This window comes from Myxine glutinosa, chromosome 9, assembly GCF_964187855.1.
Source record: "Myxine glutinosa chromosome 9, kmMyxGlut1.1, whole genome shotgun sequence".
Lineage (NCBI taxonomy): Eukaryota > Metazoa > Chordata > Myxini > Myxiniformes > Myxinidae > Myxine > Myxine glutinosa.
This window is the reverse complement of record NC_136269.1, coordinates 57244740-57261286: the sequence shown is the minus strand read 5'-3', so window position 1 is coordinate 57261286 and position 16547 is coordinate 57244740. Positions and strand designations below refer to the sequence as shown.

The 16547-nt window shown below is 44.6% G+C and overlaps 1 protein-coding gene across 4 annotated transcripts in view; it reads left to right on the top strand.

Annotated features, from left to right (window-relative positions):
- Positions 1–245: 245 nt before the first annotated feature.
- Positions 246–16547, top strand: part of LOC137418337 (phosphofurin acidic cluster sorting protein 1) — a 118445-nt gene continuing 102143 nt past the window's right edge. For 2 of the 4 annotated variants that reach the window (XM_068104378.2, XM_068104377.2), the window contains exon 1: positions 246–509. In XM_068104378.2, the coding sequence (XP_067960479.2) occupies positions 406–509 (104 nt within the window). In that variant the 5' untranslated portion in view covers positions 246–405. The remainder of the gene's footprint in view (positions 510–16547) is intronic. The other 2 variants (XM_068104380.2, XM_068104379.2) reach the window with 1 other exon arrangement.

The following is a 16547-nucleotide window of genomic DNA, read 5'->3' as shown; positions in this document are numbered from 1 at the left end:
TTGTGTCTAATTTCCTTGTGTCCAATTTTTCGCTTCGCGTACGCGGGGTAACGAGAACGACACTCGGTAGAGAGGATGCGTCCGTAGATATGAACATATGAAATTTGCAAACATCCCTCCCTGTGCCACTGCGACGCCCATGATCACGAACAGCGGAGGAATGAATTAACGTTGGAGGGAAATTTTATCAATGGTTACGGGTTGAGGGGCGTGGCCGTAGGGGCGGAGCTACTCCTGGCAGCGTCGCAGAGGTGTCGAGAGACGCAACGAAGACGCATCTCACGTTATTGAGTGAAGATCGATTTGTGCAATGTCAATGAATCGATGACGTGCAGAGGAGGTGGAGACGTCGCGTCGGGGAGACACGTGCTTCGTGCTCGGTGAAACCGGTGGCGGGAAGCAAGCATGGCAGGTGAGCGCGCGGTCTGGCAGAGCCCGCGTCCGGCGCTCTCCGTACAGCTGTTCGCCACGTGGGAATCGGACCGCTCACTTCCCAGCTGCGTACCCAGGTACGATACGCCGTGCGAACCGCGAACCGCCATTTTATACACGAACCACCTGGGCTGCCTCGCACCTTCAATGGGGATCAAATCCAGATGATTGCATCATTTTTCGGCCGTGCCATGCTTTATGATGGTTTTATTTTCCGCCTTTAAATTAGTACATTAATAATATAATAATTATTTGGTACATCAAATGTTACCCAGATTTCCCAACAAACATGCACACCTCACAATAATGTTCAATTTCACAATAATGTTCAATGTATGTTCAGTAGTGGGACATATACAAACCCCATCGATGGAATGATCGAAGATTAAACAGGATTACCTTTTACTTCTGTATAATAATAATAATAATAATGATGATGATGAATAATATCATAATTATTGGTACAACAATATAATAGTTATATAATATTACAACAATAATTAATTGGTGAATGTAATTGCTGTGGGTTGGGGGTAGTTAATAGTTGGAGGCAGTAACTGCCCCCCCCCCCCCCATTACCACCCCATCATCACCCCTGCCCCCCCCCCCCCCCTGTCCAACTTCTACCACATTGATCTGAGGATGTGCTTTGAGAAAATAGTGGAATATACTTCATATTTCTCCTTGAATGTGTTTAATGTCTGCTTCCTGCTTTGTTTTTGCAAACTTTTACAAAATTATTCGATGTCTTTACTTTCTGCATGGGAGCATCCGAGCATGTCACAACCAAATGAAGTTTATGGCAACAACGTTGAACAACAAGTCTTTCCCCCAACCCCTCCTTCCCCCCAGAACCCCATATTTACACCCCCCCCCCTCACCCCGCCCCTTCGCTGGGCAAGTCCATCCACAGACCAGCATAACAGGGCATCTGATACAGGATATCTCAGCGCAGCGGAGTATAACATCGGCTGCAGTGTTTTCGTCTTGCCAGACAATCGGGATTCCTGACTGTCTGATATTTATTACCTCCACCACCGAAGGTGGACAAAGGTTATGTTTGCACCCCGGTCTGTCTGTCTGTGAACAGGATATCTCAAATGGTTATGGACGCATTTGGACAAAATTGGGTGGACAGGTTGGGTATGTGACAAGGACAAACTAATTCGAGTTTGTTCCATATGTGTTGTGATCAGCTTGTACATCTAGTTTTAGGGAGTTCTAAAAAAAATAAAAAAATTTGTGATACTCAACTGATTCTGTGCTTTAGTCATTTTGCCAACTTGACAGGATGACCTAGACCTAGAGCCTCGACTATAGAGGAATGCACAGTCGCCTCTAAGCTGTCTAGCCTGGGTTTGAATTCCGAGCCAGCTATAACTCTCATCCTGTGTGAAATATTTGTCTTCATTGGCAGCATGATTCATCATGGTGTGCGGAGTCCTTCGGATGGACGTTAAACTGGCATCCCGTCTGCCTGCATTAGTTCGCGGACGTCAAATATCCCACGGTGTCCTTTGCCAAAAGCAGACGAGCTATCGCCGGCATTCTGGCCAGATTCCAAATTCCTGCCCGAACTGCTTAGTCGAACATCAGGCTTTAGCCGAGCTGACTTGGGATCTTTAATGTCCAACAAGACTTGGGCCAAAAACCTTCTCACCCCGCTCCCCCACCCCCACCTCACCCCAGCCAACCCCATAAGAACATGGTAATAATAGTGGCCGTGAAGAAGAAGAAGAAGAAGAAGAAGTCATTTTGCCAACATTGTCCTCCCTCGTATTAACAGATCAAACGTAGCATTACTCCTCAGTCACATTTGCTCTACGGCTAGGATACGGCGGCCGTACCCCCCCTAAATTGACAGAAACGTGCGGTGGCCGCAGAGTTTCTGAGGTGGCCTCAGGGTGGCCCTAGGGCGTATGGCTATCTTTTACAGGCCGTAGGGGTCGCCGTGGAATTATAGCGCGGAGTTATAACTTTTTTCATTTCTAGGGTGGCCGTAGCAATTCGACAAGCCGTAGCCATGACAACTGTAAGTGCTGTTATACATATGAAAAAGAACTGGTATATATACCCACTCGTTACCGTCCGTCTGGCCGCACGTTCGCCTTAGGGCCCCCCTGCGGTCGCCTTGCGGGCACCTTGAGGCTACCTTGCGTCTGCCCTGAAAATTCTATGGCCACCGCAGGGACGCCCTAAGGTCACCGTGCGACATCAAATCAAAGACCGTACGGCACCCCCACGTTTTCGGTCTCCACAATTTCTAAATAACCCGTGCGGCTACCCGAAAAATAAAAACATATGTGACTGCTACATTATGTGACCGTGGAAATACTGCGGCCGCCCTATAATTGCTAGTGGCCGTAGATTTTCTAGACCCTACGGCCGCCGAGCCAAATGTGACTGAAGCATTAGGAACATGTGGATGCTGTTTGATAACAGAAGGATCTGAGTAATGTATTGTTCTGATAAGTGAGAGTGTACAATACGAGGAGTGTCAGACCAGAAGCAGGTGTGCATGTTCTTGCCTTTCTGAACTTGCAAACTGTAGACTATGTGAAATGAAGGTGGAAAGGTCACGCGAGTAACCTGAAAATATCATTTTGGGAGATACTCACGTGTTGGCCAGAAACCTTGATTTCAACCAATTGCTTTCTGAAGTCTGGTTCCCGATACTGTACTTCGAAGCATATGTCTACAACATTGTCTACAAACAGCAGTTTGCGGCTTAAACAAAGATAGCTAAAGTCGCCAAACAATAATATTGTTACCTCCTGGATGACCTTTGATATGCGACCCGCTTGGACATGCGGGTTAAATGTAACTTGGAGTGGTTGGGTACTGCTTGGGATTTATAGTTATGATTACAAGAAAGTTGAGGCATATACTATGAACTCTAGTTTGTGGATTGTTCACATGTGTTTTTGATTAGAGCGTGGCATTTACCTGCGTTTACATTTTTGGGGGTTTTATTTGCTGCCTTTTCCTTTATTTGGTGCTCCCCATCCCCATCCCAACTCCCCCCACACACCCCTTCAATCCACTGTAAGCTGCGGTGCACCTCACCCACCCCCCACCCTCCCCCACCTCCCCCCCCCCCGTCTCCTTCAAGCCCCAGGCTGCTTATCTCCATTCTATCCACCCTTCCTCCATCCTACCATACACTCTCCATTCAGTAAACGTATTCATCTGCGTTCCAGCATTTGTTGCCATGGAGAGTAGCTGTTCTAATATGTGCAGGCAGGAGCACGTACGTTGCTGTGCCACCCGCCTGGTGTGTGAACACTGAGTATAAAGCCCATTATTGTTATAATTAATGTAAGTTCAGTATTTTTAACTATCCCATGCAGCCAAATGATAGGCACAGTGCTATATGCCATATTATTGTGTGAGGGTTACTGCAAAAATGCATTTTCTTTAGTATATGAGTGTTACAAACTATATTTAAATAAATGAAATGACATTTATTTGATACCACCTGGTTCATCCTTAAGGAATCCTTCTGGGGCTGATCTGGTGATTATAAACCAGGTATTGTCCTGACAAGTTGAACATTGCTGTGCAAAGAGTAAAGGTGCTTGTGGTGGAGTGAATCCTAAATGGTTGGGTTAAGACATGACAAGAGGTACATTGGAAAACAAATTAGCCGCATTTAGAAGCTGTCTGGGGTTTAGTGAAAATCCTTAAAATAGCTGTTGGAGCAGATACAATGCAGAAGGCCTGAATAACCTCCCTCGGAAGCCTTATTGTCCAAGAGCTATTTCAGGTAATCAAAATAAAGACCAATTACTGCACTGTAGGCTCAAGGAGGAAGCTGGACATACCAACGCACACAGACACACACACACACACACACACACACACACACATCTATATATATATATCCACGATATCCATTTTTCCGTTCTCCAACCTATAGCTTTGTCTTTAAAAAAACTCAACGTTTCGGCCAGCAACCCAGCTTGCGCTGAGCCTCCACTACCCTTCATCAAGAGAAGTTGCCTTGTTCACCTCCTCCCAGATATACCTGGGGGGAGGGGTGGGCCTATTATATCAACCAATCACAAAGCTGTGTTGTGAGACCTCGTGACCATAGACCCATGCTCGGCTTATGTTGCAAGTGTTTTGTGTGTGTTTGAGCGGTGTATTGTGTTTTGTTGTCCGTGTTGCCTGTGTCAGCTATGTCCCACTTTGTAGAGGTTTGGGTAGGACATCTTTGTTCAGGCAACGATGGTTGAACCTCAGATGGGCCTTGGTCACTTCGATCTGCTCCACAAGTTTCGTGTACAGTCGACATTGTCTAGCTACGCTTCGCCCATGGCTTCGCCCATGTATATATCAACATAATCTCCATTGCATTCATGCATTTTTTCCAGTGGTTTACTAAGCCCTGGATTCCTCCAGAAAAAAATATTTTGGCTGCTTGTGTTGCCATTCATGCACCGCCTCTTGGACCTCTTCATCGGATCGGAATGTGGGTCCACCAAGCGCCTCTGTAAGCGGCCCACAGATGTGGTAATCCGAATGTGTGAGGTCTGGCGAGTAGGGTGGATGAGGAAGACACTCAAAATGCCGGTCCTCAATTGTTGCAGCTGTAGTGTGGTCAGTATGGGGCCGAGCATTGTCATACTGCAGCAAAACACTGGTAGTGAGAAGTCCACGACGTGTTGATCTGATTGCTGGTTTCAGATGATTTTTAAGGAGGTCGCAATATGATGCACTGATGACTGTGGTCCCTCTGGGCATGTAATGCTCTACAAGTAATGGGCCTCGGCTATCCCAGAAGAACGGCTATCCCAGAAGAACGTCAGCATCACTTTTCCAGCGGACGGCTGTGTGCAGAAATTTTTGGGCTTCGGTGAAGTTGAATGGCACCACTCTTTGCTTGCCCTCTTCATATCTGGCTGAAAGTAGTGGACCCAGCTTTCATCCCCAGTAAATACGTGCTGTAAGAAATCGTCAGATTATGTTTTGTAACATCGCAGAAGTTCTTCACATGCGTCCACTCGCCGTTCTTTCAGTTTGGGTGTGAGTTGACCCAGCACCCACCTTGCAGACACTTTGCGGAACCCCAGCACGTTGTGAATGATATGGTGTGCTGAACCATGGCTAATGTTCAATTCTGAGACCACTTCATCCAGTGTAATGCGACGGTTTTCCTTTAGCATGCGCTCAACTCATGCAACCATTTCTGGTGTGTCGGCTGTGTGAGGCCGGCCCGAGCGAGCAGCGTCTGCCACACTGGACACTCCACTTTTAAACTTCCTGTCCCAGTCATACACCTGCTGCAGCGATAAACATGCATCACCATATTGCATCCTCATTCTACGATGGATTTCACTGGGATTCACACCCTCACTTCCCAAGAAACGGATGACAGAATGTTGCTCCTCACTGGTGCATGCTTCTAAGGGAGCCGCCATCTTGGAGCTGCTCTACTGACGTCATACGCTCAATGTTGCCAGATCTTTAACAGGCATAACATGCCTCTTACCCATAGATATAACATATGTTGTCTACAACTACACACATTACATTCTCAAATTTATATAGTCATTTTAAGGTTACTTATTGACTGGCCCTTGTGTGTGTGTGTGTATGTGTATATATATATATATATATATATATATATTTATATATATATATATATTGTAACGAATTTGAGAAGTGTAACGGTTTTGAAAAGTGTAACAATTTTGGAGGAAGTGTAACGAATGTGAAAAGTATGGTTTTGTTGTGTGTAACACCCTCGTAATGTAAATAATGGTCGCAGCCGTCCTCCTAGTTAATTCCATGAAACTTACACACAGGCCACGATATATCTTTTTAAATAGTTTATTTCCTTATTCTATGTAGGCTAAATATGTGTTTCCCACTAGATTGACTCTGCATTGCATCAAACGAAATAAAGCGTAGGCCCCTCCGATGATCCATGGCAGCTCAAGTGCCAGGGATTCCCCCACTTGAGCTTTGACAGCAACCGTTATTGCAGTACTGAACTGCTGTGCAAGGTGACGGCGCCTTACCTGCAGCTGCTGACCGGTTTTCGCCATTTGCGGCCATTACGAACAAGGGGAGTGGCTAGAGAAGACGGGTCGCCCCCCTCGTCATAGGGGGGAGGAGTAAGTCGGCCCCGCTCATCCAACCCAGAACAAGGGGTTTGGCTAAGAGAGGGCGGAGCGGGAACCCCCGAGAAAGTGCTCGAAGGTTCGGTGAAAAACCAATATAAGTCGCCGCGGGACGCACTCCACCCTCTTGCTCCTCTTGCTCTTGCGTCCTCCAAGCTCTTGCTTTGACCCCGTCCTCTTGCTTGCTGTCCCTCGTTGTTGCTGGGGAGAAGGAAGATGCCTGAACGAGCAGGTGTGTGCGAGCCATCGTGCGACCAGCTGCGCTGCAGCTAAGGGGGCAGCTAAGGGGCCGCAGGCCACGAAAAGGACGCGCCAGGCAGCAATCGACGCTGGACCCTCCATTGCCTCCCAAAAACAACCATCCATCCTCAAGCCATACCTGCCTGCAATATCCCCCGTGTAAGTGTGAACGTCGTCTGTCCTAATCGTTGTCCTGGGGTTAAGTAAATAGACTAGTATAAGCTAACGATGCACTGTGTGACTGCTTCTTCCATCCATTGCTTGTAAATAATTTTGATCGCTCCTTCTTTTTGCTTGTGTGTATAATAAATCCTGTTATTCCTCCGTACTCTGTCTTCTTCTCTCTTCCTTCTCGTTCGGTCGCTTTAGAGGTTTCCAAATTGAATATCTGTGGTGCGATCTGGTCAACGTTGGGGGAGTCGGGCCAATCGGGGATCCTGTAACGGTCGCGGTGGACCATCCGCTCGGCCCAAAGTAACATCTAAACCGCGTCCGTAACAATATATATATATATATATATATATATATATATATATATATATATATATATATATATATATATATATATTAGGTTAGTGGGGGTATAGAGGAAATACCTTGGTGAAGTCAGGATTGTATAGTTTAGCATGGACAGTGTGACGCGAAGCAGAAGAATCTCCATGTAATAAGTAGAGAATTTGTAGAGCATAAGATTGTATTTGTGTCTCCATATTAGGGGTGGAGCTATGCTAATTAGGTAAGGCTTAAGGATAATCCCCAGTGTGTAATTTTTCCCTTTGACTTGTCCCTTATGTTTTATTTCATCAAAAAGGGCACAATTACAGCAACGTTCATTAAACCGACATCGCTGACAGTATAACCGGACATTACGATCGGCAAGGGAACTCCGCCCAGCCAAACATTCCTGAAGGATGGCTAGACTCCGCTTCCAAAGACTCGTAATGGAGAAACCACGCCTCGAGCTTCATGACTGATTAAGGGGCCATGGGATGATGTAATGGGACGTCAGGATTCGTCGGGGAGTGACGTCAGCGAGGGACATGGGAGGGTGAGTCCCTCCTCCCTCTCCTTCGCACTCTCTCCTCCTGTCGGTCGCTTTTGTCTTGGGTGGCTCTCGGCTGCTGCTTGCTCGTGTACTGGAACAGGACGCTAATGAATTGTTTGTTCGGCTGGGTCGTGGAGCTGTGCGCTTTGGAGGAAAGTGGAAAGGGAAAGAGGAAGAAGAGCGTGCCTCTTGGGTCTCTCTCAGTAGGAGTTCTCTTGGGTTTTTGCTCAAACAAGAAGGGGCCCATTTTGTTTTTCGTGAGCTGGTCGTGTGGGTCTCACCAAGGAGCTCTGGACTGCGTTGGTAGTGTTTCGGTGCCTGCTGGGCTTGTGGAGGGCTCAACGCTGTGCTGTTTGACACCAGGACGAGGAGGGCCAATCTTAAAGGCAGCTGTTTTGGCTGTTTGCTTCGCACCAGGCATTTTCGACACGAAGCGCCGGCGCCATTGTCAGAGCACTTCCCGGGCTTCCCGCGCTTCCCGTGTGAGCCACTTCGGGCCACATCGTACTGCCGACGGCTTTCAACGATCTCATTGAGCAAGCTGAGTGTCGGCTGATTATAAAAAAAGAACATTATTTTATTTTCTTTAATCTTTCCCCTTGTCTGTGTTTTCGTGTCTGGGTGGAGACGTCTCAATAAAGGAATTAGTTTTACCTCACCTTTCATTTTTATCATACCAAATTTCTTTTCATTAAATTCTTTATTTTGGCATTTCAATTCTTGTATTGTGAATTTTCCTTGTCGTGTGTGTTTATTTGTTTGTGGGTTCAAGGAATAAAAACCCCGTGGTGGCCGTCCAATCACATAAGGCTTCGGGCCTTTCCCGCTCGCGCCAAAGATAATCCAACCAAGTTTCGAAATACACCTCGGAGTTAAAGCAACGTTCGGCTATCTCTCCAAGGCTGGTCTTCAACGGCTACGGACTTGACAATATATACATATATAGTCGTGGCCAAAAATATTGGCACCCTTGCATTTTTTCAAATAACTCACAATTTTCTCTAAAAATAAATTGAAATTGACAAAAGTATTTGGTCTCCACAATTCTTTATTTCACTGTTAATATTACAGAACCTTTGTTTTTGATTCAGAACTTGATATATCCTTTTAAATCAGAAAATAAAAAGAAATGGCATTGACAAAATTATTGACACCCAAGATTTAATATTTGGTAGCACAGACTTTGGACAAAATAACTCCAGTCAAGCGCATCCCATAGTCACGAATGAGCTTCCGCCACCTCTCTATTGGCAGTTTGGCCCATTCTTGTTGTGCAAACTGCTCCAGTTCTCCCAGATTTGAAGGGTGCCTTCTCCCAACTGCTGTTTTCAGATCTCCCCACAGGTGTTCAATGGGATTTAGTCCAGAGTTTTGTCTTGAACCATTCCTGGGTGCTTTTTGAAGTGTGTTGGGGTCATTGTCCTGCTGCAAAACCCATGACCTTTGACGGAGACACAGCTTTCTGACACTGGGTTGAACATTGCACTCCAAAATGCCTTGGTAGTCTCCTGATTTCATGATGCCATGCCAGAGGCAGCACAGCAACCCCAAAACGTCATTGAACCTCCTCCATGTTTGACTGTAGGGAAGGTGTTCTTGTCTTCCTTGCCACACACAACCTGTCAACCAAGTTTCGTCCAAATCCGTCCATAACTTTTTGAGAAATCCTGCTATATGTTGGTTTTAATCCTATCACTCAATGGTGAAGAATCACTTAAAAATTAAATAATTCTCATATCCGAATCCATATCAAATTGTCACCAAAATCGAATCTATTTGTCCTTGTCAGACACCCAACCGGTCCACCAAGTTTCATCCAAATCCGTCCACAACTTTTTGAGATATCCTGCTATGTATAGTTTTTGGCCCCATCTCCCAATGGTGAAGAATCACATTAAAAAAATTATAGTAGCCGGATCCGAATCCGGATCGTCACCAAAATCTAATCATTTCGTCCTTGTCACAAACGCTAACTCTCTTCCAAATTTTGACCGAAATTGTCCACAACTTTAAGAGATATCTTGTTCACAAACAAGCGGACAAACAAACAGACAGCCAGGGGTGAAAACATAACCTCCATCCACCTTTGGTGGCGGAGTTAAAGATACCAATTCCATAACTGAAGGTTTTTAGTTCATATAATATGTATATTTATTACCAATGCTCAGCTGGTCCCCAAATAGCAGACTTCTATTTTTTTGTCTGCGAGTCTTTAAAAAAAATTCTACTCGTATTTGGGATAACTCTGTGTTCTCATTTCTAGATTCCAGCCATATTTTGTATGCATACAGTATTGTTAAAGGACTGACAAGGACACGCGCACACACACACACACACACACACACACACACACACACACACACACACACACACACACACACACACACACACACATTGTGATAACATAGAGTTAAAAGTCAATGTCAGTTTTACACGGTGATGAAAAATGCACAGGCTATGATGACGTGTCTTGTATAGAAGGAGAGTTCCATTACATTTGACCTTGTCATATATGTTCAGGCAAAGGAGATCCAGTGGGGAACACTGACTGAGTTTTCTGACATTGTTAACTACATGGGAGGAGGATTGCATTGAATTGCATTGGTCTCCTTGGAAAAATGCATGCAAACTCTGCATTAAAAGATCGCTACTGGTCAGTGTCTCTGGAACCAGTAGCTTGTCGCCTGACCATCTTAGGATGCTGCCGAGGTAGCGCACTTATGCTATGAGTCACTGACATCTTCTCTTATCCGAGGAACGTTCTATAATTGTGCAGCAAGGGCCCACAAGGTTACGATGGAATGTATGTTCCATCTACAATGTTGTTGTTTTGTATGCAACCTGTGGCTGCTTGCTGCATAATTAATGGGAAGCATGGCTGGGCCGCTGATGCGCTGGTACTCATTTTTCCGACCTTGGAAGGATGACAGGCCGAGCCAACCCACCTGGTGTTATTTCAACGGTCAAACTCAAGACCCTTGGGATATCTCAAGGCAGTCATCCTACCCGTTAAAGGCCAACACCAACACCAACACAAGCAATCATCAAGTTCAATAAAACACACTGGGAAATTCATTCTAAAGTTAACTGACAGTATTGGAAGGCAATCGAGTGATATAATAAGCAAACGCCATGACCAAATTAAAGCAAACATGCCAACGGATGCCAGAGATAACTAGCAAAAGCAAAGCTACCAAATAAGAACATGATGCCATTCGCGTGAGATGCTTGTGCCTGATTCTTGTCAACAAGCCTGCCAATTCTAGGGTTTGTGCTGGAGAGCACGTAGCGCATATAATCTTCAACTTCCAAACGGTTTCTTGCCTTCATCTTGATTTGCAAAATGCAGAAAATCCAGACTCGCACAGTTATGTGGAGGTGAAAGGGAGGAGCGTTTTCAGGGCAGGTTTTCCAACTCTTGGATATGAGTCACTGACTGCCCAGAATTCTTCCATGGAATGCTCCTTGAATAGCTCCTTTGATCCTGAGTAGTTTTTCAGCTCCAATAACTCGTCCTGATCTGCGTCTGGAAGCTAATCAGGTCCAAGGGAGAATGGATTTCTTGCCAATTTGGTGATTTGTAAATTTGATATGGTTTTTCTGCAAGTGTATTTACCTCCGCCACTGAAGGTGCACCGTCGGAGGTTATACATTCACCGTGCTGTATGTTTGTTTGTCTGTCTGTCTTTAGGATTGGGATGGATTCTGTATGCTTGGGATGGATTTTGACAAAACTTGGTGGACAGGTTGGGTGTGTGACGAGGACTAATTGATTAGATTTTGATGAGAATCGGGATCCGGATCCTATAATGTTTAAAGTGATTTTTCATAATTGAGAGAAGGCGAAAAATGATATATAACACGATATTTCAAAAAGTAGTTGACAGGTTATGACAAAACTGGCTGGATGAGTTGGGTAAGTGATGATAACAAGATGATTGGATTTTGTTTCAGATTCTGATGCAGATCCGGTCTACCAGTGGGATACAAAATGTAAACTGTTCAGCCTGACGTAGGTATGTGCTCTACCTAGTCTCGTTCTAGTTTAAATAGTTCATAATTGAAATACATCTGTTGAGAGCCAACAAGCTGTTCATGAGTGGATGAAGCTCTTCCAGGAGTGTTTGCCAAGCTACGTGCTGAGCTGAAACCACTGGCAACTAAATTTGTGGGGTTTAAGGATGATACAAGAGAAAAATCAGAATTGTTCTTTTGGGATGACGTTAATACAATGGTAAAAACACCTTTGCAGTTTATCAAAGCTGAGAGGACTGTGAACTGGCATATCCATCTCAACACCAGCAGCTCTGGTACCACACTTGTATTCTTTGGACGGGACGAACTATGCTACCAGTAAATCTGGCCAACATGAGTCACCTGTCAGAGAAGCACCATTATGTCCATATGGAGTCATTTGGACTTATTCTTCAACGCTGGAAAGTCCTGCCCTCTCACTCTGTCCCACCATAAAGATGGGGGTGATGAATCGTTGTCTTATGTGGGTGATCCCTGAATTCTTATTTATCTGAGAGATAGTTAATTACCCATCTACGTTGGTCACTGAAGTGCACGGGAGAGGTCTCTGTGGTTACCTGGCTTCACAATCAGCCATAAGTTATTTTGGGCACGTTGACAACTGTACATTCTAGGCAGAGCCAAGTTTATTCTAAGTTGTTCACAGGTCAATATCGTGTACATGGCCTTCTTGCCAATTACCATGGAGTACAATTATTCTCTACTCTGTCTGGTGCAACTGCTTCCCATTTTGTTCCTGGGTGGTTAAATTTGAGGCTTTTTGAATGATTGGTATCTCTTGACAGGACGCCCAAAATCTGCTTCTCATCAGCTGCGGGCAGGCTGGTGAACTTTAAGTTCTCTTCTTGATCTTCTTGATCTCATTTGACCCACACATTCTTCTTATTGCCCACATAAAGCTCTATCAGGTCATAGACATTCTTCCAGAAACATACACCATGTCAATTTTTCATTGTGTACTGTCCTGTCCATCATTTTCATTTTTCCGCTTGTGAAAAACCCAAAAACTGTACTTCTGCTATTCCTGTGATTTTCCTTATCTTAAAGTTTCATTTCCACAAGCTATTTTACAAAAAAGACTGATCAGGAACTGAGAGCCTGGTGTTGGCTTAATGGTTAAGGTGGCTGGCTTAATATCCTCGGGTCTTGAGTTAAAGCTGCTGTCGTGCCGTTGAATTAACACCAGGAAAGTCAACTCAGGCTGTCATCCTTCTGAGGTCGGCAAAATGAGTACCAGCTAGCTGGTAAGGGGGCACCGCCTCAGCGACACAGCCACGCCCCCAGAAAATGATGCATCCAAGCAGCCACAAACTGTATACAAATAAGTGAAAATGAAGTGAGGATGAGTGCACAAGAGCAAAGATAAGTACAGTAATTGTAACTCCAAGATAATGGAAATTTTCAGCTTCAGGTTGAGTTTGGAGGATGTGTTGTCTTCCAGTGGCGTTATTTGTCTGGCCCTGCAATCTGCCTGGATGCAGTCAATCTACCTTTTTGGCGGACTTCCTCTCGGTCTGGTGCCATTTACTCTTCCTTATATGAGGATTTTTGGAAGTCTGTTCTGTGGCATCTTTTGAATGTGCCCAAAGAATGTTCGCCTTCTTTGTGTTATATTCTCTGTTATTGTGTGATTTACTCTGAGAGTTTCCCTTATTATAACAACAACAACATGCATTTTAAGGCCATTTTCCCTGCAAGAGCGGGGGTTAGCCTTGCGGTCCCCATGACAATCTTCTCCATTTTGCCCTATTTTCTGCATCTCCCCTTGTTAACCCCCTTGCCCGCACTTCTTCTTCCACCATCTTTAGCCAAGTCTTTCTCGGTCTTCCCCGTCCTCTACTTCCTTCTACATTCATTTCCATCACTATTCTCAACCAGTCACTTTCATCCTTCCTCAACACATGACCAAACCATCTCAACCTGTTCCTCTTCACAGCATCCATCACAGGCTCTATTCCCATCATCTTTCGCAATTCATCATTTGTCTTCCTCTCTCTCAACGATACTCCGCACATCCACCAAACCATTCGCATTTCCACCCTTTCCAGCCTTCGTTGCTGCTCTACGTTCATTACCCATGACTCGCTCCCACAAACCTCCCTCCAGGTAAGTAAATTCCCGAGCTTGTTCTAAAACGATGCCATTTATATTTATGATAATTTGATTTGGATGGTGCCTGCTGATGACTAGAATCTCTGTTTTGTGATGTTGATCTTTGTGCCCAGATCACTACTACTGCTGCCATAAACACAATCTATGAGGATTTGCAGGTATTCTGCAGTCTCTGTTAGCATGACAATGTTGTCTAGATTGTGTGTGAGTGTAAAAAATAAAATAAAACTGGCGATGTGGGTGGAAGTGTAAAATCTCCAAATAGATGTCGAAGTACAACAACATTTAACTGGAAGTTTAGAAGATGACGATTCGTTTTTGATATTTTTCTGCCTTCAGGAAATATTTAACAAGTGGAAATCGGCTTAAATGCAGAAGTTATGGGGCAATGTCAGTGGGATACTGTTTGACACCACATGCAATATGTAGGGCAGTAGTTCTCAAGCTTTTTAGACCAGCACACCACCATTCCTCCTTTGTCATTCTGAACATGCCTCCTGGGTGATCCCACCACCATTCCCCTTCTCTGAGGGCCGGTAGTTAAAACATGGCACAGGTTTCCCTTGTCGTCACAGATGAGGTCTACTTTGTGGTAATAACGTCGGCCCTGATTCTTAACTGAGGCGTTTATAGTTGACAGTGTTTTTATTTCATGTATGAATCCTCACAAATGATGAGCACAAAAGCAGCACATTGTAGTAGTTTATTAGCTAATTGAAAAATATATATATATTTTTTATCAACGAATGATAACGGACCTTGTTAAACGATGTAAAGCACCATCCACTATAATTACCATTCTGCTCTCCATCCATACAAACTCTGGTTTGGGAGTTTGGTAGATGTTGCATTGCAAATCATATGACAATTACCAAGTGTCCCAAGAAGGCCATTTTCAATTCACTGGCATTTCCTTAGGGGGTCTCCTGGCTGCTCATTTTGTTGAGTGCTGTTGCTGAAAGTTGAAAAGCAAAGCAGTATGTCATAAAATCAAAAAAATGACAAAGAAAATTTTAAATGAAAATGAAAATTGACAAAGCAAGCAAACCGAATGTACTGATTTTGAAAATTACAAAACATCATGTTAACCAGGATGAAATCGCAGAGGATGGTTTGGCTAGAGGCAATTGAAGAACAAGCTTTTTGTCTTTCTACCCAAGACGAGTTTATTTTTGAGAGCGGGCAGCAGCGTATCTTTATTGAAAAGATCCCCTGGCCTTGAGGAGCGTGTCAGTAAATTCCGGCTCAAGTATAGCATCAAACTCAAAGCAGCACTCGATCTCAGCATCCGGCTGCTGAATCTGCCTTGCATAAAGTTTGCCATTCTGCACGCAGTCTTTACACCATTTTATCAATCTAAAAACAATCGGTAGCATTGGTTCCTTGGTTAATGCTGGTCTTAAGTTGAGAGTCATCATTCATGAAACATCATGATGCTTCCAGTGTAGGCCACGCGGGTCACACTTCATTTTGCAATATTCTGAATATGATGCGAACCTTGTGAAACAGCACCGAGTGGATTAACTCTTGATGACTGAATATTCGTTTATAGGAAATTATTCGAGGCACTCTTCTTCCTAACCCAGGGTCATGTTATAATTGCATAGCTTAAGAAGGATTTAAGTATTGGGAGAGACACATGCAAAAATATGCACTTTTAATAATATCCCACCAGTGACTGCGCACCCAATGCTGCTTTGCGTTGTAAATGCAAAATCTGATATCTGTAAGTTTGCTGTCTATTATATAATGCATTAAAAGGGAGGCATTAAAAGAGAGGCTGAGTCGGGTAGAGGATGATGTGGTTGAGCTTTAACGTGGTTGGATGTCAATGAAAGATAGTCTGTTGGGAGCCGTTGGTGAGGTATGTGGATGGACAAAAGGACCACCGAGGAACTCGGAAACATGGTGGTGGGATGATGAAGTTGGAAAGAGGATTGACGAGAAGAGGAAGAAGTTCAAGGAGTGGCAGAAGGCAAAGGGGACGGGAGCAGAAAAAGCAGAGCATGAAAGTTATAAGGCAGCCAGGAAGGCTGCAAAGAAAGAGGTAGCAAAGGCGCAGGAGACATGCAGGAAAATGTTTGGAGAACGCTTGGATTCGGAAAAGGGTCAGAAAGCAGTATTCAGGATTGCAAAGCACATAGCGAAAGAGAGGTGTGATGTGATGGGGGTGACTTGCTTCAAGGATGAAGTGGGACAAATCGTTGTGGACCCAGATGGAATTAAAGGAAGATGGAAAAGATATATGGAAATGCTGTTGAATACAGAGAATGAATGGAATGGCAACATAGAGAGTAACCCAGTTTTAGGACCGGCAGAGAAGATAACTGAGAAGGAAGTTGAGGAAGCGATAAAAGCAATGAAGAGTAGAAAAGCGGGAGGGCCGACGGGAGTTGTGGGAGATATGTTGAAGGCAGCAGGAAGTTGGGGTGTGAAGAGAATGGCAGAGATCTGTAATCTGGTGGTGAAAGAAGGTCGCATTCCAGTGGATTGGGAACAGTACCCTCATCCCTCTATACAAGGGGAAAGGTGACCCTCTGGACTGTGGCTCGTAT